Genomic DNA, 26,187 nt, shown 5'->3' with positions numbered 1-26,187 from the left:
GATTGAGCTTCACGCAGGCAAAGAAATCAAACCATAGATGTCTATAAATTAAGTTATGTGTAATAATGAGAAATAACACATGGAAAAAGTGCTGGAAGCAAGAAGCCATGGAAAGTCATGACACCAGCTAAAATCCATCAGACATTAGAAAGCAATTCTGCCACTTAGTGAAAAATAGTAGCTGGTTCAACTGATGGCCTATAAAAAGGTGTCTCATTACCTAGATGCCACACAAGAAACATGTCATGATGGGTAAAACTAGTGAGCTGTCTCAGGACCTTTGCAACCTTATTATTGCAAAACATACTGATTTCATTGACAGAAGAAATTTTAAACTACTGAAGCTTCCACTGAGCACTGTTAGGGCCATAATCCGAAAGTGGAAAGAACATCATTTCACCATAAACCAGCCACTACCAGGTGCTCCCAACAAGATTTCAGACAAAGGAGTGAAAAGAATTATCAGAAGAGTTGTCCAAGAGCCAAGGACCACCTGTGGAGAGCTACAGAAAGACCTGGAATCAGCAGGTACAATTGTTTCAAAGAAAACAATAAGTAATGATCGCAACCTCCATGGCCTGTATGCACCCTCACCATGCAAAACTGGCTTGGTGAATAAAAAGCATGTTCAAGCATGTTTAAAGTTTGTTCACAACATTTACACAAGCCGGTGAGATACAGTGAGAATGTGGTCTGGTCAGATGAGGCCAAAATTGAACTCTTTGGCTGCCATAATATACACCATGTTAAAACACCATACTAACAGTGAAGTTTCGAGGTGGGAACATCATGATGTGGGGCTGTTTTACAGCATATGACACAGGCACACTTCTTGTAATTGAAGGAAGGATGAATAGACAAATCTGCCAAGACATTCTTGACAAAAATCTGTGGCCATCTACTAGGATGATGAAGATGTGGACATTTCTACAAAACAGTGATCCCAAACAGCAAGGAAATTCTCAGTTGGTTTCAGAGAAAGAAAGTAAAGCTGCTAGAATGGCCCAGCCAATCACCTGAGCTGAATCCAATAGCAAATTTATGGAAGGAACTACAGCTCAGAGTTCTTTGGACCGTATGGGACCTTCAGGATTTAAAGTGTGTTTGAGTGGAAAAATGGGCCAAAATCACTACTGAGCAATGCATGCGACTGGTTTCTCCATACTGGAGGTGTCTTGAAGCTGTCATCACCAACAAAGGCTTTTGTATGACATATTAAATACATTTCAGTAAGCATGTTCAATACTTTTCCCTGTGTCATATCTCATTATTACACACAACTTGATTTATGAACATTTCTGGTTTGATTTCTTTGCAAGATGACCCCTATAAAGGAGTGGTTCTGAAGGTGGTGACCACAGACTATATCTCTGTTCTCATCCTTTTTGGCTGTTGTTTTGGTCACTTTTGCATTTTGTCATTGCTCTTGCATCTAGAGGTACCTTAGTATGAGTCTGTGTCTACAGTACAACCCACAGAAGTTGCTCAGGTAATGCAGCTCATCAAGGATGGCACATCAATACAAGCTGTGGCAAGAAGGGTAGCTGTGTCTGCCAACACAGTGTCCAGAGCATGGAGCAGATACCAGGAAGACAGGCTAGTACACCAGGATATGTGGGGAAGGGGACATAGGAGGGCAACAACAGTTCAGCAGGACCACTACCTCCTCCTTTGTGCAAGAAGGAACAGGAAGATCAGTGCAAAATGACCTGACCTATAGCAGGCCACTAGCATCCATGTGTCTGCTCAAACTGACAGCAACAGACTCCATGAGGGTGGTATGAGGGCCCGACGTCCACAAATCGGTGTCATGCTTACATCCCAACACCTTTCAAGGTGATTGACGTTTGCCAGAGAACACCATGATTGGCACATTTGACATTGGTGCCCTGTGCTCTTCACGGATGAGAGCTGGTTCACACTGAGCACATGTGACAGAGTCTGGCAATAGTGTGGAGAATGTTCTGCTGTCTGTCAAATCCACCAGCATGACCAGTTTGGCAATGGGTCAGTAATGGTGTGGGGAGGCATTTCTTTGGTGGGACGCACAACCCTCCATGTCCTAGACAGAGGTACTCTGACATTAGGTCCCGGGATGAGATCCTGACATCCATTGTGAAACTATATGCAGGTGCACTGGGCCCAGGATTCCTTCTGATGCATGACAATGCCAGGCCTCATGTGGCTGAAGTGTGTCAGCAGTTCCTCATGATGAAGGCATTGATGCTATGGACTGGCCTGCCCGTTTCCCAAACCTGAATCCAATCAACACCTGGGACATCATGTCTTGCTCCATCCACCAACGCCACATTGCACCACAGATCGTCCAGGAGTTTTTCTAATGGTTAATAAAGTATTTAGAAAATTAAATCACGTTCTGAGATGATGATTAAACCGTCTTCTTCATTCTTTATAGTATTGTATCAGTAGTTAGCACATATACAGTTATAGGCCTGTCTATGGTATGCTGAGCAGCAGCTTCTGCCTAGTACATTAGAATATGAAAAATAGAAGACTCTCTTATGGAGAAATAAGCCCAGCAATCACACAGCCTAGCAGCATGCCCAGAGTGTCCTAGTGCTTTAACTACTAAGGATTCATTTACCTTTCTTTGCATAAGATTCCATCTTTGCCTTTAAACCATCAAGTCAATCTTCAAGGTGACATTACAAGAAGTGGCCCTGCAATCAGCGGCATGTTTCACTCCAGCTGTGTACGGTGATAAGCGTAAGGAAACAGCAAGAATGGTTGTTGCTATGGAAACCCAGCAATGGCGATTCTTAGTCATTTACAGTATAAACTTTCCAATTTTTCAGTCTGGACAGAGCATTAGAAGTGAGTGAAATAAAATTATCCACCAGGTTTGTACCGAAGCGTAAAATCCTCTCTGGAGATAATGGAATGTTTACAAATATTAGAGAAAACATTGCGTTTAAGGCCCTGTGCATTAGGCCATTTGAGTCTCCTCCAATCTGTACTGAAGGACTCTGTGTGCTACGGTAGGGCGCGTCTCCTGATGCCATATGTGGTAGATATTCTTCCCTTGGAAGAAATGCATCTAACAGAAGATAGCTCTATGTTGTGTCATTTAATGAAGCATCTGATAAATAATCTGGCTGAGATTTACTAAAATAAAAGCTCCGGGGTAACGAGCCTCGTCCCTCATTTATAAAAGAAGTATCAAAGTAGTAAAAAAGTGTGACTTACCATATGCCAACCTGCATCGAAATATTGGTATAAACTGAGTAAGCCAATAAATGGTGTGAAGTTAGAAGTGTCCGTCTCCCTATTGCCTAATAATAATAATAATATTGTGAGAATGTCACCATTAGCAAAATTTTAGTGCAGCCTCAAGTTGCGCCAAAATTATGCAACTTTTCAAATCTTTTTTTGCAACAGAATACTGACAAGCTTTGACGGATTGGGCCCTTAAGTTTCTAATATAGAAACTGTAATGCTGGTGGATTGCGGACCCTCTGCGCCACGGGCCTGGCTTACTCTGGAGGGACGAGGCTAGGCAGCTCCCTGGTTTTCACTAGAGGCCCTGATGGTGGAGTTAGGCTTGAGCTGCAGGTAGCCTCCAGGAACCACTCCAGGACAGTCCCTGATACTGGAGCAGCTGATCCCAAGGGTCAGGAACGCTGGTACGGACTTGGAGTCCAAGGCAGGATCAGATACTGATGCTGGTTCAGACCTTGCATGTTCAGGAACACTTGACAGGATGGACACTGGTGCTGGTTCAGACAGTGCAGATCCTGAAACACAGGCCTGGGCAAACTGCGACCCGCGGGCCACATCCAGTCCCCTGAGTGTTTCTGTGCAGCCCACTCACACTCACAGCCAGAGGGCCGGAGAGGGACTGATTTATGAGTCTGATTTTTCTCAGAAGTGATTGTAGCCCCGCCCCCATCTTCTCATTGGTGGATTCAGGGCTGCTCAGTTCCTGGCTTGCAGAGCTGGTGAAACCTGTGCAGGAGGCAGAGCGGTCAGAACAGAAGGAGGGAAGCAGGGACTACAACACCCATCTGCTCTAGATAATGGGCAAGTAGCTTCTAAGTGGAGCCCAGATACCACCTGGGAGGCAGCATGGTGTGTCTGCTGCGCAGTGCAAAGCAGGTCACAGCACCTGCGTTGCCTCTCTTCACACTGTGAAATGAAAGTTGTGGGGCTGTAGTATATGTTCAGGGAGAACATCTTATTAGTAGCCACTAAATCTCCCTGGATCATTCTGGCAGTTGATAGGAGATAAAACACTGGGGCTGAGTATTCCTACTGAATATGGGGTCCAGTACCCCCCCCCCCACCACCACCTTCAGTACATGCAGCTTGCAGATGGGATATTCTGTGTGCTCCCCAAACTGCTCTTCTGCCACACCATGTACTCTGATGTGCTGCCTCCTCATCTCTGTATGTGAGAGTTAACCCTTACCTCCCTCCTTGCTCCCAGCTTTTGCTGTTGTATGTACTGTGCAGGAGAGGTAAGGGTTAAGTCCCCCATAGTGCTCCCCCTGTGATCTGTGGCTTATCACATCCACTCCATAGACTGCAGTAAAGATTTTTCACCCCCGGCCTGTCACCTCCTGCCCAATATGTGATGTGGATCTCTGCATGTGGAGTAGAGGTGGGAGAATAACTTTTTCCAATGTTCCGCCTGTTGAAGTCTATGGGTGTGCAAAAATAAAAAACTTGGATACCATATGAATCATCCATATAGCATCTGATTTTTTCGAATACCTTTCCATTACTAACACAGGACACTGTATTTCTTCTTTTAAATTTTATTCACTTCTGATGTATAAAATTGGATGCCTTTCAGATAACAATACAGATGGAAAATCATCTTTTTCTGGATGAAAATCATGTTTTTTTTATACGCTCATGTAAACTTCATCACATAAGCAACTGCTTTATAAAGGGATAAAATTAATATTATGCAGAATTAAAAGGTGATCCGAAACCAAAGGTGACCTTCATACTAAATTTAATTCAATAATCTAATCACTTTTCTAATATATTTCAGTTAAAAATGTCTATCATTCCCTCTCTACTCTAACTTCCTGTCTGCTTGTGTTTTTTTTTTGTGTTTTTTTACCTCCAATGACATTTTTTTGAGAATCCCAGTGCATTTTGGGACACTCACATGGGACATCATCAGGGGGCAGAGGCTGCAGTCACTGCCACAGCTGCTTTCCCCACCATGAAATAAAGTCAGAATGTAGAGGGTACGTTAGGGAATTTTTTATTGAAGTATATTAGAAAACAAGATAAGATTATTACACTTAATATTTACATTTAACATATTAACATTTAATATGAAAATCACCTTTGGTTTCGGACCACCCCTTTAAGTTCTGCCGATTGGTTCAGCCCTCCACAGCAGTGCCAGTTTCTCATGTGGCCCCTTGGGAAAATTAATTGCCCACCCCTGCTGAAACACGTGGGTTCAGGTGCTGATTCAGACTAGACAGATTGCGGAAATCTCTGACAAGACAGGTAACAGGTTTAGGTGCTGGTTCAGACAAGATGGGTTCTGGACTCAGAATAGGTTCCGGTAAGACAGGCTTTGGAACTGGTTCAGACAAGACGGATTCAGATTCAGGAACATACAAGGCGGGTTCAGGTATTTAGGTTCAGGAACAGACAGGATGGGTACAGGTAATGACAGAGCGGTTTCAGGTTCAAAAACAGACAGAGCGGTGTCAGGTTCAGGTACTGACAGATCAGTTTCGGGTTCAGGGGCAGACAAAGAAGTCCCAGGTTCACAACAAGGTTACCAACAAGGCAGTTTCAGATTCAGGTTCAGGTACTGACAAGGCAGTTTCAGGATTACGGTTCAGGTACCAACAGGTCAGATTCATGAAATTCGCCCCCGGTAGAAGCAGGAGGTGAAACGCGCATCAGGGTGAGTGGATGCCACGAGCACTGCTACTGGAAGGTAATGAATTCCTCCATGATATTTTGTAGACTGCACATTTAGATTGGGTACTTCTATCATATGGTATATGTGAAACTGGGGTATTATATGAAGTTGATATAATTATGGGGATATTATGGTTATAAATCTGATGTCTCCTTTATGCATCCCTGAGTTACCTTGCTCAGACATATAGTGAATTTACTTTTACCATTGGAGTAATGCCCTGCTGCCTTTGCATGCAGTGCTATTTGGGATTTCTGGATTATTTTTGAGGGGATTTATTGTTTATTACTATCTTTATACTGACAGATTGCTGGTTATATCCATATATATATATTCAGAGATACTAATGCTGTATTACCTATTAAGATAGTATATTGATGCATTATGCTGATGTTGTGTATCACATGAGATGCTAGTCTATTATTTATTTTTTGGTATTGTAGTACCACCATTGTATTTTATTCCCCCCATAACTATATTCTTCCAGTGGTGGTCTGCGGTGTCCCCTATGGCATTTTGCTTTTTTACATGTATTTTTAATAGTGTATAATAAAATATTGGTTTTATTATTGTTGTGTTGTTGGGATCTCTTCCTATACCTACTATTATGGGAATAGTTGTTTCAATTTTCTAAGTAAATAGATATCTGAAGGTGCTATTGGCACTAGAAATTTTCACCTGTTGTCGGTAACAAAACATTCAATCCACACAGTCAAAGAATTCAAACCTTTGATGTCCATAAATTATGTGTTATAATGAGAACGTTTCACCGTCCTCGGTTTCGTCAGGAGGTGACAAAACCGAGGGAACTCTGTGGGTTGATATCTAGATCCTTCAGTACCCTCTGATTCATTAGTGTGATAATATTATATATGACTCATATCTGAGCCTCTGGATTATTTATATCTACGACTGTGCCCCCACTATAAACTTTGGTTATTACATCTCGAACACACCAGGAGTATAATTATAGGACTTAGGCTAGTTTCACACTTGCTTTTTTTTGCAGCGCGTTTTTCCCGCAAAAAAACGCATTGAAAAAACGCATACAAAAGCATACAACTGCTGCGTTTTTTTCAAGCATTTTTATGAGCATGCATGAAAAAAACGCAGCGTTTTTATGCGTTTGTATGCGTTTTTAGTGCGTTTTTACCGCGTTTGCGTTTTTTTCCAACATTAGGTGGCCCCTCACACTAACCCAAACCATGACTTTACTAACCCTAACCCTAACCCTGACCCTAACCCTTAACCAAATCATACTTAACCCTAACCCAAACCCTAAACCCTAACTAACCCTGACCCTAACCCTAACCCTGACCCTAACCCTTAACAAAACCATACTTAACCCTGACCCTAACCCTGACCCTAACCCTTAACCAAACCATACTTAACCCTAATCCTGACCCTAACCCTGACCCTAACCCTTAACAAAACCATACTTAACCCTAACCCTAACCCTAACCCTGACCCTAACCCTTAACCAAACCATACTTAACCCTAATCCTGACCCTAACCCTGACCCTAACCCTTAACAAAACCATACTTAACCCTGACCCTAACCCTAACCCTGACCCTAACCCTTAACCAAACCATACTTAACCCTAATCCTGACCCTAACCCTGACCCTAACCCTTAACAAAACCATACTTAACCCTAACCCTGACCCTAACCCTGACCCTAACCCTTAACCAAACCATACTTAACCCTAATCCTGACCCTAACCCTGACCCTAACCCTTAACCAAACCATACTTAACCCTAACCCTGACCCAAACCCCAACCCTAACCCTAAACCCCCTTAACTAACCCTAACTCTAACCCAAACCCCTAAATTCCATGGTTAAAAAAAAAAAACGCATATGCAAAAAAACGCATACATGAGCATGCCAGTGCGCACATATGCGCATCCATAGGCTATAATGGCCATTTTTAGCGCAAAACGTGCGCATATGTGCGCATGCGCTTTTTTGCAGGGCCAAAAAATGCAACATGCTGCGTCTGGAAAATACAAACGCACACCCCAAAAAAACGCAGCGCATGAAAATCGCATACATGCACTTACAAGCGCGCAGGTATGCGCACCCATGTTAAATATAGGGGAAAAAACGCATGCGCACATATGCGTTTTTTTCCAGCGCTAAAAAACGCAAATGTGAAACCAGCCTTAGCCAGCCCGTACCTTGAAATTCAACCTGGGATTCGGAGCATGCTTAGATAACACTGCCTATGACAAACCGGCTATTTATGCATTACATGACGCCGGTTATGATGTATTTTGTGTAGGCTTTGAGCTATTGCTATTACAGCACCATTTGTGTAATCTGAACCTTTTTATTAATATCATGATCTCATGCAGAATCCTATCCTGAGATGTTTTTTCTGTCTGGCACCATATTTGTTATCTATGTATTTTGCCATTATCCTTCAGCTGCTATTGTTATATCTACCTCACCATAAAGCACCTTGTATGTCTTGATTAAATTTATATATGTTAAATAAAATTGATATCATTTAATTAAACCTCTATATTTTGTGACAATTTAGTCCACCCTTTAGTCACTGTACTATCTATTACATGGTGATCTATTGCATGATGAATATTGCTATGACCCTTCAACTGGGTATTGAGGTTCTTTGTTTTTTGGTTGTAGTTTGAGGCTTGAGAGGTTTATCCGTCTGGCCACGGATTTTTAGGTTGATAACCTTTGGAAATATATTTACCGTACTTGTGACAGGTTCAATACTTAATTTCACCCACTGTATACACGACATGTCTCTCATCTGCTGCAATAAGTTTACTTGACCGATCCTTGCATCAATGGATCTCATTGTTGCCAATTTCTTTGTGTCTTCAGTGCTGGAAAATACAGGCAGATACCATCATGCAATACCATCAGGGAAGCATGTGATTGGCTCTAAATTTATTCTGCAGCAGAGCAATGATCCCAAATGTACAGCCAATGTCATTATTGCAGTATGATTGGCTATTTTTGCAGTAAGAGTTGAACTTTTGATTGAGATGATCCATTCAATGTGTTAAAAAATGGAAAAAAAAATCAAGTGGGCTAGAAAGATGAAAAAAGTGCAATTGTATTTTGTTTTTACACTATTATTGTAAAAATAACCTGGAAAGCTGATTCTCCAGGTCACTCTGGTTATAGCGATACCAAACTTGCACAGGTTTTGTTTTTGTATAAGTGGTGAAAAAAAATCAAGTTTGTAAAAAAAAAAAGGGTTTCTTTCACCATTTTCTAAATTCCTGGGATGGTTTTTTGAATTTTTTAGTTATTTGAGCTGCATGAATACTTGTTTTTAACATGGTTGAGCTCACGGTTTTATTGATACGCATTTGGGGTACGTATGACATTTTGCTTGGTTTTTATTGCATTTTTGGGGAAGGTTTGATGTCTGAAAATTCGTAATTCTTGTGTTTCTTTTTCTTTCTACTGCATTTACCATATGAGTTAAATTATTTTATATTTTGATTTGACTTTTTTTGGACAATACCAAATGGGTTTACATATTTTCATTTTATAATTCCTTGATTGGGTAATTCCAAATTTTATATTTTTTATAACTTTGTTTAAACAATTTGTATTTTATTTTTCAGTTCTCTTAAAGAATTTCAACCGACGGTTGTCCAATCGCTTATACTGTATATCGAAATACTATAGTATTGCAGAATGCAGTGGAAATCACTGTCTTCTATGAAGACCAGCCTGTGGCTGACATTCATAGGAGTGCCAAGATGACAGTGATGGTGGCCTTCAGCAGTCCCTTGGGTGCCATGGTAAACTTTCGGTGCATAGTGAGGAGCTGATGGAAGCTAGATTTACATACACTGTTAGTGATTATCAGCTGCATCTAAATGGTTAACAGCAGTCATTGGATCTCAGCTTCGGCTACTGTTGTTGTCGACAGATGCCTGCTATGTAACATAACCGTCATCTACCTCGTATGGACTGTGAAGCTCCTCAGCCCCCTTCGCACACTTTGACTCCATCACTGACGTACATGTGCGTTATTTTGAAAAAATGTCAGGTGGACATCCTGTTCATGTTATACACCCCACTGGGTTTTCTCCTTACTGCTGCAGAAAATTGACAACAGCCACTTTATACAAATGTGTCCACCATTACATTTCAAAGTTTTGTTAAGGACTCCAGGTTTTTTTATAAATTGAGTGCATTATCATAACATAACTGGCAAATCTCTGAAGAAGCTGCAGTTCATCAGTAGTTTTCTACACACAGCCACAAATATCCCCAACGTCTCCTCACATGGTATTGTAAAATCAGGTATTTTTTCAAAGCTGGAAATCTTGTATCATCTTGGGATAGGTTGAGCCAAGATGAAAGTGAAGGAAGGATACATCTGTATATGTCAATATAGATAATTTGGCAATAACTGAAGGTAGGGGAAGGCAGAAGAGACCAGCAGAAAGATTGGACTGGATTAAAATCTTCCCAGTCAATATGTAATCTTTGGTAGATAAGACTGATCAATATATTTTCAAAAGCTGTTTTAGAAATGAAAAGTCTTAATGATTTTGATGTGCTGGATTCAAATATCACAATAAAAACTGTCATTGGGCTCTTGTTTCTATATCAACTACATAGTAACATAGTTATTAAGGTTGAAGGAAGACTTTAAGTCCATCTAGTTCAACTCATATCCTATCCTAACTTGCCCTAACATGTTGATCCAGAGGAAGGCAAAAACAACCCCTGTGGCAAACAGTGAGCTTCACATTGGGGAAAAAAATTCCTTCCCGACTCCACATACGGCAATCAGACTAGCTCCCTGGATCAACGCAATATTAAGGAAACTAGTGTATATACCCTGTAATATTATGCTTTTCAAGAAAGGCATCCAGTCCCTTCTTAAATCTTAGTAGGGAATCAATCATTAAAACATCATATGTCAGAGAGTTCCAAAGTCTCACTGCTCTTACAGTAAAGAATCCGCGTCTGTGAGTATGCTTAAACCTTCTTTCCTCCAGACATAGAGGATGCTCCCTTGTCCCCGTCACAGGTCTAAGAGTAAAAAGATCATTAGAAAGGTCTTTGTACTGTCCTCGCATATATTTATACATTGTAATAAGATCACCCCTAAGCCTTCGATTTTCCAAACTAAATAGCTCCAAGTGTAATAACCTGCCTTGGTATTGCAGACCCCCTAGTTCCCTAATAACCTTGGTCACTCTTCTCTGCACCCGCTCCAGTTCAGCTATGTCTTTCTTATACACCGGAGACCAGAACTGTACGCAGTATTCTAAGTGTGGTCGCACTAGTGACTTATATAGAGGTAAAATTATGTTCTCCTCCTGAGCATCTATGCCTCTTTTAATGCATCCCATTATTTTATTTGCCTTTGCAGCAGCTGCCTGACACTGGCCACTAAATGTGAGTTTGTCGACCACCCATACACCCAGGTCTTTTTCAGTGACAGTTTTGCCCAGTTATTTATAATTAAGCACATAATTATACATCTTGTTCGTTCTACCCAAGTGCATGACCTTACATTTATCCCCATTAAAGCTCATTTGCCATTTATCAGCCCAAGCTTCTAGTTTACATAAATCCTCCTGTAATATAAAATTGTCCTCCTATGTATTGATTAGCCTGCATAGTTTTAGTATCATCTGCAAATATTGAATTTCTACTCTATGCCCCCTACAAGGTCATTAATAAATATGTTAAAAAGAAGCGGGCCCAAAACTGACCCCTGTAGTACCCCACTGCTAACCGTGACCCAGTCCAAGTGTGCTCCATTAATAACCACCCTTTGTTTCCTATCCCTGAGCCAGCTCTTAACCCACCTACACATTTTCCCCTATCCCCATTGTTCTCATTTTATATATCAACCTTTTGAGGGGCACCGTATCAAAAGCTTTTGAAAAGTCCATGTACACCACGTCCACTGCTTTCCCTTGGTCCAGTCCGGAACTTACCTCTTCATAAAAGCTTATCAGATTAGTCTGACAGGAACGGTCCCTTGTAAACCCATGTTGATATTGGGTCATGAGGTTATTCTTCTTCAGATACTCCAGTATAGTATCTCTTAGAAAACCCTCCAGGATTTTACCCACAGTTGAGGTTAAACTTACTGGCCTATAATTTCAAAGTTCAGTTTTTGTCCCCTTCTTGAATATTGGCACCACATTTGCCATACGCCAGTCCTGTGGTACAGACCATGTTATTATGGAATCTTTAAAGATTAAAAATAATGGTCTATCTATGACTCTGATTAATTCCTGCAGTACTCGGGGGTGTATCCCATCCGGGCCCGGGGATTTGTCAATTTTACTCATTTTTAGACGCCGCCGTACATCCTCATGGGTTACAGGTGACATTTAATGGAGAATTTTTATCACTGATCATGTTATCCTTCATGGGATTTTCTTGTGTAAATACTGTTGAAAAAAAGTCATTTAGCATATTGGCTTTTTCCTCATCCACCATTTCACCCAGACTATTTTTAACGGGGCCAACAATATCATTTTTTAGCTTCTTACTATTTATGTAGTTAAAGAATATTTTGGGATTATTTTTACTTTCTCTGGCAATGAATCTCTCTGTCTCAATCTTTGCTGCCTTGATTTGCTTTTTACAGAATTTATTTAATCTTCTGTATTTATTTAATGCCTCATCACTACCTACTTACTTTAATTCTCTAAATGCTTTCTTTTTGTCACTTATTGCGCCCCCTACATCTGTATTTAACCATAGTGGTTTCCTCCTATTTCTAGTATGTTTATTCCCATACGGTATATATTGTGCACAGGTCCTATTCAGGATGCTAATAAACGTCTCCCATTTTCTTTGTGTATTTTTATGTCTCAGGATATCGTCCCAGTTAATTGCACCAAGATCATCTCTCATCCGTTGGAAATTTGCTTTCCTGAAGTTTAGTGTCCTGGTTACCCCTCTACTACACATCTTATTAAAGGACACCTGATAACTTATTATTTTGTGATCACTATTACCCATGTGACCCTCAACCCTTATATTTGATATGCGGTCTGGCCTGTTGGTTAATATTAGGTCTAGCAGTGCCCCCCCTCTTGTTGGGTCCTGAACCAGTTGTGAAAGGTAATTGTCTCTCATAGTTGTCAAAAACCTATTACCTTTGCTGGAACTGCAGGTTTCGGTTCCCCAATGTATTTCAGGGTAGTTGAAGTCCCCCATGATAATGACTTCTCCTTGAGTCGCTGCTTCATCTATTTGCTTGATGAGGATATTCTCCGTTGCTTCCATTATTTTTGGAGACTTATAACAAACCCCTATCAGTAATTTATTATTTTTCCCCCTCCCCTTATCTCCACCCACAGGGACTCTACATTTTCATTAGATTCATATATATTATCACGCAGGATGGGTTTTAAGGATGATTTTACAAATAAACACACGCCTCCCCCTCGCTTATTTGTACAGTCATTTCTGAACAGACTATAGCCCTGTAAATTAACCGCCCAGTTATGGCTCTCGTCCAGCCATGTCTCAGATATCCCCACCATGTCATAATTATGTTCCAACAACATTAACTCAAATTCCTCCACTTTGTTGGTGAGGCTTCTGGCATTAGTATACATGCACTTTATGTATCTCTCTGTACCTCTATTCTTTCTTAAATTTTTAACTGTTCTAACCCCACCCCCCCCATGCCACCCCACCCCCAATTTCATTATTTGTGCCCAGGTCTCTATCTGCACTGTCTTCCCCTCCTATAAAAGGACTACCCTCCTCCTTCCCTAGTTTAAACACTCCTCCAACCTTCTAGCCATTTTCTCCCCCAGCACAGTTGCACCCTCCCCATTGAGGTGCAGCCCGTCCCTAGCGTAGAACCTGTAGCCAACTGAGAAGTCGGCCCAGTTCTCCAGGAACCCAAACCCCTCCTTCCTACACCAATTCCTGAGCCACTTATTAACCTCCCTAATCTCCCATTGCCTCTCTGGCGTGGCACGTAGTACAGGAAGTATTTCCGAAAATACCACCTTGGAGGTCCTTGCTTTATGCTTGCAGTCTAATTCCCTGAAATCATTTTTAAGGACCTTCCACCTACCTCTAACTTTGTCATTTGTGCCAATGTGCACCATGACCGCTGGATCCTCACCAGCCCCTCCCAGTAGTCTGTCAACCCGATCAGCGATGTGTCGGACTCGAGCGCCAGATAGGCAGCACACCGTTCGACGATCCCTGTCTTTGTGACAGATTGCCCTATCTGTTCCCCTAACAATTGAGTCCCCCACTACCAGCACCTGTCTGGCCTTCCCTGCTCTCCTATTTCCCCCCTTACTGGAGCAGACACTCCTCCGGCTACTCCTGCACTAACACTCCCCTCATCTGCCAACTTAGCAATCTTATTGGGGTGTGCCAGATCAGGACTAGCCTCCCTAGTGCTCTTCCCTCTACCTTGCCTTCTAACTGTCACCCAGCTAGCTGCTTCATTGTCCTGCAGCTCCAACCTTGCATCCCCCCCCCCACATCTATCCCATTGAGCGTCTGCTCAGCAAGCAGAAGACTCCTTTCCATATAATCTATGGATCTCAGTGTTGCCAGCTGCACATTTAGATCCATTATCTGGGCTTCCAAATGCACAACATGCTAACATCTCGCACAGCAGTATGCACCCTCGACCAGCTGTTCAAGGATTTCATACATGCGGCAAGACGTACACTGGATGGCATTGGCAATAGTGGAGCACATCCTAATGGGGATTGCACTAGACAGAAAAGATTAGCAAAAATAAATAAAAAGTATTTATAAAATATAACAGCAATTCAGTAATACCTCCCTTGGAAACTCCCTGAATCCAAAGTCACTGAATCACAAGTCACACACTTAACACAGTTCGCACTTACGCTCAGGTCATACTCAGCTCGTTCACACTCTCTCAGGCAGATTTAAAAGAGATTTTTTTTTTCCCTTTTACCAGCACACCACCCTGCTGCTCAATGCACTTCCAAAAAAAAGACAGCTACTACATATAGAAAATGCATAGAAATGTATTCATTATATTTAAACATTGTTATTTCTTCCAACAAAGAAGAGACGAAGCCATAATTACGTTTACTACATAGCTGAATGCTATTGAGAATTATAATTGTAAGGCACTATGCCGAAATAATAATTGATATGGAGATTGGTCAGAAATTATCTACTTTGTTAATGCAAGCATGGGAGATCTCTGAATTTATTCTTATAGGAATAATCCAAAAGGCTAAAAAATAATGCTGTGTGACTGATAAAGTATTAAAGGGAATCTGTCAGCATGTTTTTGCTATGTAATCTGAAGACAGTAGGAGATATAGTAAGACACAGAGTTGAATGATGTGGGGGGTTTTTTACTCTGTGTGTTATTTACTTACAGTGATGGCTTTATCACTTGTGAGTATCTTTGCTGGACCAGGCTAGTCCGACCACGCCCACTATGATTAGCAATTCAGTGTTAAGAGCCATTGTATACAGAGAATCTGGTGTGGGCGGGGATAGCTTTCTCAGCTCTGCTACATTATACATGTAAAAGCTCTACTTGTGTCAGAACCGCTGCACCCAGTAAACTAAGTGATACATCATTGAAATCATGGTCTCTCTTCCTGCATTATGGTGGTCTCAGATGAGGTAGCAAAAACCTGCTGACAGATTCTCTTTAAAGTTTCTATAGGTCTCTTTGAGATGATGTGATAATGATGATGCAATAACGAAGAGGCAATCTTCTCCGAAATTTTAAACATCATTTTCAGCAGGCCAAAATAACAGGGAATCTGTCACTTAATTCAAGCTGTACAAACCTTGGCAGCATGAATCACAGTCTTACTGCATGATATAGTATAGCCAGGTATATTTTGAAGATTCGGCTGGGATCCATAGGCAGAGATGAGACTCCTGAATGGCTTTGACCGGTGCCACTATATTTGCTTGACAGGTCTCTTACTAAGTACACACATGGAGGAGACCTTTCAATCGACTAGACCAAAGCCGTCTGGGGCAGCACTGGACTAGTCTTCTCTCTGCCTATGGTCCCTACCTCGATTCCAAATTACGGTATGTTTTCTCTGATATGCCATCACATTTCAGTGGAAAACATACCAGGCTGCAGTTGTGCAGCCAGGCAATGCTGCCTGTGGTTTGGGCAGCATGAATCGACTAACTGGTTCTTTTTATGATTAACTGTTTGTGTGACTGAACCAATTGGGCTGTAGACCAGTGTAATAGGTGTTAGACCTGCTTTATCCTTTTGAAATAATTATGTTTGATTGTTAATATCCTTAGACCTGAAGTGTACGCCTGGTATCGTATGCTATACGAACATTCATAAAACAGTTGAAACTGGCTCAGTGCACTAATACTAAAGTTTATTGACTAAAATACTTAGATACAAATTGACTTTGCTGTCAGATTCTGTAATCTGGTGTTTATTGGTCTTGTGCCTCATTTCTTGGTGTTCATATTAAGTTCCTGCAGTCAGGTCCGTGGTTTCTCCTATATCTTTGTTTTTAGTTAGTTTTTTTCTCCATGTCGGTAACTGATGAAAATGTTTGGCGCCCAATTTGTGGTGAATCATTAGTTCATTTACACATTGTAACTACACTACGTGTCATAATTTATTGACCTTTCTACGATTTCTGTATTTTTATCAGTAATTATCACACTGATTTTACTGGTAAAGTGTGTAACTACTTCTGTGAGCTGCTACCAGTTAAACAAAGGCAGCATGATAGGATATAAAAGTTCCATTCTGATTGTTACAATTCTGTCTGATCTATAACAGGACATATTCAGGATGTTGTCTTACAAGAAAAGCTGGAAAGAGAAGACAAAATCCAGGTGTCTCTAGCAGTGCTGAAACAGGTGTGTATTGCTGCATTTCATAGCATTATATAAGATCATTATTGTTCTCTCATAACCCCGGTCGCTTTACAGACATGAGTCTTCCTGTGTGACCACCTTACCGGCAGGGCAGATAAGGATTATTTTAATATGAGCAACCATAGTAATTGTGAGTGAATAAAGACTTAGTGTAATCTTTTCTAGATCGTGTGTTGGGTCTAGCCTTGTCTTATAGCCTCAAACAGTTGTGTATTACAAATTTAATAATGTTATAGATGTATTCTCAAGTTTGGAAGTTATCCCCTAAAAATTAGATAGGGGAAAATTTCCCAATCACTGGGTCCACCGATCCTGAGAACCAGGACTCTGAAGAGCACCATGTGAATGGAGCGGTGGTCGATCATGTGCACTGCCGATCCATTCATCATTTTGAGAGTCAGCCCCTGGAAGATAACTCTGCCTCCAGAGATTATTTTAAATAAAAGGTGGAGTTACCAGTGTGAGACAAGTAACTAACATAACAGGAGAAATTAAATTTGTCTTCTTGCAAACACATTTTCTGCTTCTCTCTGAGATCTGCTGTATTGCTGGCATATTGCAACCTTGTCTGCCTGGAAGCTGAAGCTGAGAGGAACCTGCAGATGTGTCCGGTATAATCACACACAGCTCTTCAGTGAGATCTGGAGAGCTCATTTACATAAAGTAGTAAAAGATGATTTCTCAACAAGACTTCTGATATGAGACCTACAGGTATCACTATTTTCAGTAGTCTATAACCTGTATGCCCATATTAATAGTTTAGATAGGTCGCATGTGGTGACAGATTCCCTTTAATGCCCATTTACACTGGCCAATAATTGGCAAACAAGCATTCATGAGACTGCTCGTTCTTCATTATCTTTCCCAGTGGTGTAACTTGTAGCTAATGTACCTCAATACAAAATCTCCAATGGGGCCCCCAATGACCACAGACCTTTAATAGTAATAGTCTTTTCATATGGGGCAAAGGGACCTTTTGGGCCCCTCTAGTCTCCAGTGCCCGGGTGTGATTGCAACAACTGTACCCATTATAGTTACGTCCCTTATCTTCCCATGTAAACCTGCCTACAACCAACTGAACTGAACTAATAGAATGACCTTGTTTCTTTTCATTAGTTCAGCGTTATATGTTTCCTTTGTATAATTTTACTGTATATATCTTGAGCACTACTTAAAAAAAATATTTTCAGTGGCTTTTATTCACTGATTTAAGGTGGTCTTTAATTTGGTGACCCTTCCATTTCTTGTGGAATGATGAGATATACACACAGGTATCGTATACACTTGTTTGTCCATGTACTGCATAATTTAAACCCATAATTAGAGTGTATCCTGTTTTCCAAATTGTAAAGTAAAAATGTATTTTTTGCAGCAGACCTTACAGAGTAACTATTTTTCTATTTAGTTATTGATAAGCATTTATAAAGTTATAAATCTTTGTAGTATACTTCATTACCTTAGTTTGTTTCCTTCTATCTTTAACTCAATACTGAAAGTACTGTCTTGTCTGCCTAGTTCATGCTGTCTTGTTAGCTGATTTAAAGAGGTTGTCCACTACTTTATCTTTAGGATAGGTCATCAATGTTTCAACGGTTAGGGTCCGACACCTGGCACTCTCGAAGATCAGCTGTTCTCGGTGTTTGCGACGCAGGCAATAAATGCTCAATTTTGGAGCTGCTCCGTCTTCTGATGGTGGCCTCGGCTGGTACTGTAAATCCGCCTCTTATTGATTTGAATAGCATTTCCAACCTATCTTTAGGATAGGTCATCAATGTTTCATCGGTTAGGGTCCGACACCTGGCACTCTCGAAGATCAGCTGTTCTTAGTGTTTGCGACGGTGGCCATAAATGCTCAATTTTGGAGCTGCTCCGTCTTCTGATGGTGGCCTCGGCTGGTACTGTAAATCCGCCTCTTATTGATTTGAATAGCATTTCCAACCGGTGGTCGCCAGCACCGAGGGCAGCTGATCAGTGGGGGTTGCTGGGTTTTGGACCCCAGTTGATCAGATATTGATGACATATTATGAGGATAGTGTTTGTAATTGGTGTCTGACCATGGGGGGTGGAGTGCAGAGAAGCTCACACAGGAGAAAGGATCTTTGCTAGACCTGAAGTAAAAATAAGCTACTAAGACAAAATAAATAAGGCAGATAAGCCAGCACTTTTGATGTTAAAGATAGAAGGAAGCAAAATAAAGTAATGGAGTATATACTGTAACAAAGATTCATAACTTTACAAAAAAAAGTTGATAGATTAAATAAAAAAGTTTAGTTGCTCTTTAAGCTTGTCACATTTACACCAATTATATGTAGTGCAATGTCAAAACGATTGTTGATTTAAAAGAAAATAAAAATCAACACATCTGACTTAACAGTAAAAATATATTCAGTATTTACCGAAAGATGCCTCTACATAGGAACGATTACGTCGATCACAGATTATGGCGTGTAGTACTGACATACTTTAATAAAGATGTGTTATATTTCCAAGCTGGACCAGTTATTCGATCAATATCTTATTTATTTAAATATTCTTATTAAATTAATATTCAGTTTTCTTATTTAATGGCATTTTAACACTAAGCTCACTTGGGCAGACAATTCAGGATGCAGCTCATTCAGGATCTTGGTATTTTCAGATAAAGGATATTTTGAAAGGATCGCTGCGATTCAACCAGAGTCATCTGGAGGCTGAAGAGAACGAGGAGATTACCATCACTGATGATCATTACTGCTCCAGCATGCAGATGAACCAGGGAGAGATGCGAGAGTTCTTAACCCATAAAGTGCCACAGTCGCATCAGGTAATGCAATAGCAAAGCATTACACAACAGTCACCTTGTCAGATAGATACAAAGAATAAGGGGCAGCCCTTCCATTCAAATAAAGTGGGGAAAAAAGTTATATTTTATTGAGTGCCCATGGATATGATGTTTCAGCTCTAACAGTGACATAAGATAAGCTCAATGTTTGAGCCAGTCTGTCATGACATGGGCATGGTATAGAAAACCAGTTTTCTAAAAAAGAAAATTCTACTTTATTTGAAGGGAACTGCTGAATATTTAGCTAGATTGATTGATTATACATTGATAAATTAGGAAGTTTATTGGCTCCGACAGATCCTGTAATATAAAAGCTGATTTCCACGACTCGGCAAAATCCGATGCCTGATGAAAAAGACTATCTGCCTCCCATATAGTATTACATGTGTCGCTTCTTGTTAGGGGCTCTTTGCTCAAGCTTGTGGGGTCCCAAACAGGAAATCCACCTGTATGAGATCCGATTAATGTTTAGTAGCTGAAATACACCGAACCCTTTCTAAGCATCCTAACACACTATGCCTCCATATGTTATTCCTGTACTTGATTTTGTTACCAGATCATGTCAAAAAGACATATGGTGTCACGTGTAAGGTCATTATGTGAGGGAGCTGCTGCTCATATGTTCTGTCATTATTCATTTAGTCAGCAACCAAGAAGACTAGTTGGAAACATGCTTCATGTCATTGTATGTTTCCTAAATCTGACATGAGCTCGGTATTTGACCCCTGACAAGTCTGTGTCATAACAAACACATATCAAATGCTACTATTTGGATCCATTTGTCTGTAAGTTTCTCTTTTCCCGCTGAACCACATCAGAGTTTTTGTTGATTCCTTGAATCCTAGAGATGTGTGTTTCCAGATGCTTTGGGCAAGTCCTCCATCTACCCTTGGATCACAGCCATCATTGAAGAACTGGCCAGTGGCCAGTAAACACTTGCATATGTTAAAGCAATATGCTGGTTGAAGTGTAAAAAAAAGAGCTCAATATGGCTTTAGTTAGAGCACATTGTTGTAAAATGTGTTCTTCAGTTGGATATTTTCCACGCATGTTATGAAATTTATAAGAAATGTGCAACGAGTTTGCATTAATAGATATTAGCCGCAGGTATCAATGTTCGGCCTACTGAAGTGTGTAGATAGCAGGCTTGGTCACCCTAATCCTAGTTCAGACTAGCACTCAACGTAACGTTCTGTACTCTTCAGCTGAAATCTCCTAGCATTCATTGGTGGCTTGATACTGGCACAGAGCTTTCTTGGGTTATTTGCCCAGGCACTGTACAGTAATGAGATGTGCACGAGATAAAGGCCCCGTCTCACAAAGCGATCTCGGTAGCGAGATCGCTGCTGAGTCACAACTTTTGTGACGTAACAGCGATCTCACCAGCGAGATCGCTGTGTGTGACAGTGATCAGCGAGCGGCTCCCCTGCCGGTATCGCTGATCGCTGGAAGAAACCTCTGGACATTTCTTTGGTCTCTGGTCTCCCGCTGGCCAGCACGCATCGCTGCGTGTGACAGGCGGGAGACCAGCGATCCGGTGTAAAAAATAATAAAAAAAATAAAAAATATAGTTATTCTCACCTTCCGACGTCCCGTTCAGCCATCCTGCCTCTCTCCACGCTCCGGTCCCAGTGATCCTTTGCACGAATGACCGCGAGACTTTGTTATCCCTCGAGACCGTGACATCTCGCGGTCATTCTCGCAAAGGATCACTGGGACCGGAGCGTGGAGAGAGGCAGGATGGCTGAACGGGACGTCGGAAGGTGAGAATAACTATATTTTTTATTTTGATTCTATTTTTTACAGCGATGGCCAGCGATGCCGGGTGCTCGGCATCGCTGTGCTGATCGCTGGTGAAGCTGTCTGTGTGACAGCTCACCAGCGATCACATAGTGACTTACTAGCGATCCTGACACCTTGATATCGGTGTCGGGATCGCTGGTAAGTCGCTTAGTGTGACGGGGCCTTAACGCTGTCTGACCTACTGCATATTAGGAGTTCAGCTAGGAGGTTAGGACAACAAGCTAATTGACTGTGTGTAATGGCAGAAGAATGGTGAATGCAGCTTTGTTTGCTGTAACCAGGGCCGGACCCAAGGGGACATCCACTAACCGTGCCTTTTTTGGAGGGATTAGGCTCAATTTATGCTTTTTTTTGTTTTTAAATGGTATACCTTTAAAATTATCTATACAACCAAGTAAAGAGACTGTAAAATCTGCGTCCATTCTGGGCACCAAGGCAGCTTTTCTCAGTCTAACTTTTTAGTGCAAAATAAAATCATTCACCGTTTTACACCCCTTCCAAATTATTGCGCAAATTCTATTTTTGTGCATTGTAGCTCATTTTGTGATCTATCAGTACATGGACATACCTACCATGGATGTGGACCATGCTGCCTTAGGGCTGTTGGAGAGAGGATGTCTATCTCCATCTGACAGTGCAAATGGTGTGAAACTTTGCAAAGACTTTTTTTTATACTGTGTTTCAAATTATTATGCAAATGCCATTTTTCTCAAATTTTTCCTAAATGGTCAATGCAAATGAGTCTGGATAATGTTTATATCATCAATCATTAGCGTATCAATCAAATTTTATATAACAAACTTCACAATTATAACAGTATTTTTGTTCAAAACTAAAACAAAAAAAATCAAAATGCACTGTCCCAAATTATGCACAACAGAGTTTCCAAACATTTTATAGATTGTAACAGGACTGAAAATGGTCATTTGATGAATTTGTAACATTAAGAGACCACATTTACAAAAATCAAAAGCTTTTTAAATCAAGGACATCTTACCAGGCCATGTTACATGTTAACATAGGGCGCTTCTTTGATATTGCCTTCACAATTCTTGCATCCATTTAATTTGTGAGTTTTTGGTGAATTTCTGCTTGAATCTCTTTGCAGAATTTCAGAATATTTTCCCAGAGCTGCTGTTTTGATGTGAACTGCCTCCCACCCTTGTAGATCTTTTGCTAGAAGATACTCCAATGGTTCTCAATAGGGTTGAAGTTAGGGTAGGATGATGGCCACTCCATCAGTTTGTTTCCTTTTATTCTCATAGCAGCCAATGACTCAAATAACAGAAACCAGTTGAGTGCAACCATTTCCTCATTTTGATATGTAGTCAATGACTCAAAGTTATTATTTACAGCATGAGATGGTGCATTGTCATGAGTGAAGATGATTTTTCTATGGATGGCACGGTACATCTTTTTATACCATCTAAGAAAGTGGTCGATCAGAAACTTTATATACTTTGCTGAGGTCATTTTAGCACCTTCAGGGACCCTAAAAGGGTCTTCCATCTCTCTCCCCATGAATCCAGCACAAAACATGACTCGGCCACCTCCTTGCTGATGTTGCAGCTTTATTGGGACATGGTGACCATCCACCAACTATCCACTACTTCATCCATCTTGTCCAACCAGGATTGCACAGCCACCAAAACTGTTTTAAAATTAGTCTTCATGTATGTCTTGGCCCACTGCATTCGTTTATACTTGTGAACACTGTTTCTTATAGATTGTAAACTTGCGAGCAGGGCCCTCATTCCTCCTGTAACTGTTGAAATGTTACATTGTATTGTTTTTATTGTCTATACATGTCCCTACTTCATTGTAAAGTGCCATGAAATTGGTTGGCGCTATATAAATAAAAATTATTATTAGGGGTGGATGAAAAGTAGATTTATGCACAACTGCAAACATCTGGAGGATCCTATACCGTAAGGTTTGTGGAATTCAAGAGGCTCCAGCAGCTTCAAATACCTGTTTACTGCTTTGTAATGGTATTTTAGCAGTTGTTTTTCTAATCCAATGAATTTGTCTAGAAGAAACCTTCCTCATTATGCCTTTATCTGCACAAACCCGTTTGTGCTCTACATCAGCCACAAATATTTTCAGAGTACTATGATCACCCTTAAGTTTTTGTGAAATATCTAATAATGTCATACTTTTTCTAAGGCATTGCACTATTTGATGCTTTTCATCAGAAGAGAGATCATTTTTCTTCCCCATATTGCTTGAAAGCTGGGTCCTGCTTAATAAAGTGAAATATTTTCCTTAAGTAGTTTTCCTATAATTGGGCTCACCTGGCAAACTAATTATCACAAGTGTTTGAGATTGATTTCAGTGATCCAAAGAGTTCTGAGACACAATACCATCCGTCAGTTTATTTGAAAAACTAAAAATTAAATCTTTATGACATTTAAATCCAATTGGCATAGTCATTTGAAAGCCGTGTATACAATAAAGGATAAAATCTGAAAAACTGTACAACTTGTTAACCATAATTGCATATTTCTCCTAGGTTGAAGATGTCTTGTCTGAAAATGGAGCGTCTCGGCACACAGAAGACTATATTCTGATCCGGAAGGAAGATGACAGCATGGGCTATGACCAAGACTTACAGCCAAAAGTTACATTGCAGAAACACAACGGTGCAGAAGAGAAGAAAGAGCCTTCACCGCATACACTGACCTTCGCGGACCCGCTCTTGGGTGGAAACACACCTTCGAGTATACTTAGCTCCAGCCCAGATGATGACAGCAGTAACAACAGCAAAGATTCAGATTTCACCATTGTTAGCCCGTTAGATATTTAACAGTTACGTCTTAAGTTTTTGTTTTTATACTTTGTAAAACGAGGAACACCCTTCATGTACACTCTAATATATGTAGGGAATATTGTAGTTTTGTTACGTATGAGCAGCAGGATGTGCCAGATGCTGTCATTTATGCAAGCTGCTAATCAGAGCACAAAATAACAATAGACAGAGAATATAGCCATTGTCATTATTGCCTTACATGTATATTTACCACTATATGATATGTCTACTGGATGGCAGTGCTTGCACAGACTGACAGGTCTACAGAAACGGGGAGCCACAGGTTGTCTAGCCAAGCTTGGAAAAGCAGTGTTTACTAGTAACATGGTACCTAAGAAAACTTATGTTAATATTGCCAACAGAAGTATGTGTACAACTAATAAAGGAAATGAAGACTATTTCATGTATTCTGCATTAAAAAAATGTCATTGGAGCATTGTACTGTCAGTACTGTCTGTTGAAGCCAATCAAAGGGGGGTTAAGGACAATGAAATGTGACTTATTGATACACGTCATGCCAGAAGTTTTTTCTAAAAATGTTATACATGTAGACATGAGGCTCACTTCTCCTTTCATGTAAAACCTGAAGGCTTGGTATACAAAGCAGTATAATATCTCCAAGAACTGCCATGATTCTCTGTATTTTGCCATTCACTCTTGTTGAGTAGCAGTTCCTCTTCATCAGCATTTTTCCAGCTATATAGCCACTACAAATCCCTTTTCCTTACGTCCCAGCATGCATTTGGTCTCGCACTGTCCAATGGCTTGACTTTCCCAAACTGAAAGTATGACCCTTGGTTATGCTGTATGGAGTTTGACTGACAGGGGAGGAGCAGAGATAGACAAAGACCTACACCACTTCCTCTAATCTGTCTCAACATGTCTGCTACTAGAGCCGGATTACTCTTGACAACAGGCTGTGAACAGCAAGCTATACAGAAGGGAGACAACTAGTGGCCCGCAATTTAGAGTGTTTTTTTTTTTTAGATTTAAAAAAGACCACTTTTCCTCCACAGAGGTTGAGGTGAAGGATCGTCAACTGTCATTCTAGACTAGATCTCTGTAAGTACTGTGTCAATAGGAGGAAGTAGTAGACTGAAAACCACGAGTACTGTTAAGCAGCCGTCGGTCTATCCTTCAGTTACATGCCTGGCTTTACATTGGAACTACAGTGTAGAAGGGATTGGGATAAATGGAAAATTAGGAGTAAAAGGCTAAGAATAGGTTGGGAAGGATTGACTGGTTAATTAACCCATCAACTCTCAAATTGACTAAAATAATTTACTTCTTCATTAAGTAGCAGTTCTGAATATTCTTAGCACCCTGCATTATGTCTTTTCTTTGTAATTCCTCCTATAGTTCTGTGCATTTAATTGGCAACTGCACATTACAAGTTAGGGATGTGTACCACATGACAGTGCCATTTAAATGAAGATGAGTAAAGACTCTTTTACATTTAGCGATGCACCAGCGATCCCAACCACGATACGACCCGGTCAGGATCGCTGGTGCATTGCTAAATGAGCGCTAGTGAGCTGCCACACAGGCAGATCTCACAGCGATGCACCAACGATACAGCGGACGATACTTACCTTTCAGACGCGGCGATCCTGAAGTCCTTCCGCCCGGCTCCACACGTCGCTCGTCGGCGCCACAGGAAGCCCAGCAGGAAGCGCCCAACAAGAAATGGAGCTGCGCGATCTCCGACAGACAGCGGGGGAGCCGGTCGGAGGTATTTGGTGCTACGTCACCAAATCGGTGATGCTTTAGAGATATTGCTATGTGTAAAACCCCCTTAACAACCAGTTGTCAGTTCAGACACATTTTCAGGAAGAATATAAAAGGAGCAGCACTATAGAGCTCTAAGAAAAGATTATCCAGATTTTCATCTGAAGGGAAACACAAACATGTATGTTGCTCAGTGTGTGCAGATGGAGGAACCAGAATGGCTTTTGCTTCAGACG

The 26,187-nt window shown here is 40.9% G+C and overlaps 1 protein-coding gene across 1 annotated transcript in view; it reads left to right on the top strand.

Annotated features, from left to right (window-relative positions):
• The window catches only part of TBC1D5 (TBC1 domain family member 5), a 741,163-nt gene extending 716,507 nt beyond the window's left edge, over positions 1–24,656 (top strand). Inside the window, exons 21-23 of the mRNA XM_073568086.1 lie at positions 16,693–16,772; positions 19,429–19,593; positions 23,927–24,656. Of these exons, the coding sequence (XP_073424187.1) occupies positions 16,693–16,772; positions 19,429–19,593; positions 23,927–24,220 (539 nt within the window). The 3' untranslated portion in view covers positions 24,221–24,656. The remainder of the gene's footprint in view (positions 1–16,692; positions 16,773–19,428; positions 19,594–23,926) is intronic.
• The last annotated feature ends 1,531 nt before the right edge of the window (positions 24,657–26,187 follow it).

This window comes from Dendrobates tinctorius, unplaced genomic scaffold, assembly GCF_039654945.1.
Source record: "Dendrobates tinctorius isolate UK_male_01 unplaced genomic scaffold, ASM3965494v1 ptg000005l, whole genome shotgun sequence".
Taxonomy (NCBI): domain Eukaryota; kingdom Metazoa; phylum Chordata; class Amphibia; order Anura; family Dendrobatidae; genus Dendrobates; species Dendrobates tinctorius.
This window is presented reverse-complemented; position numbering and strand designations above follow the sequence as displayed.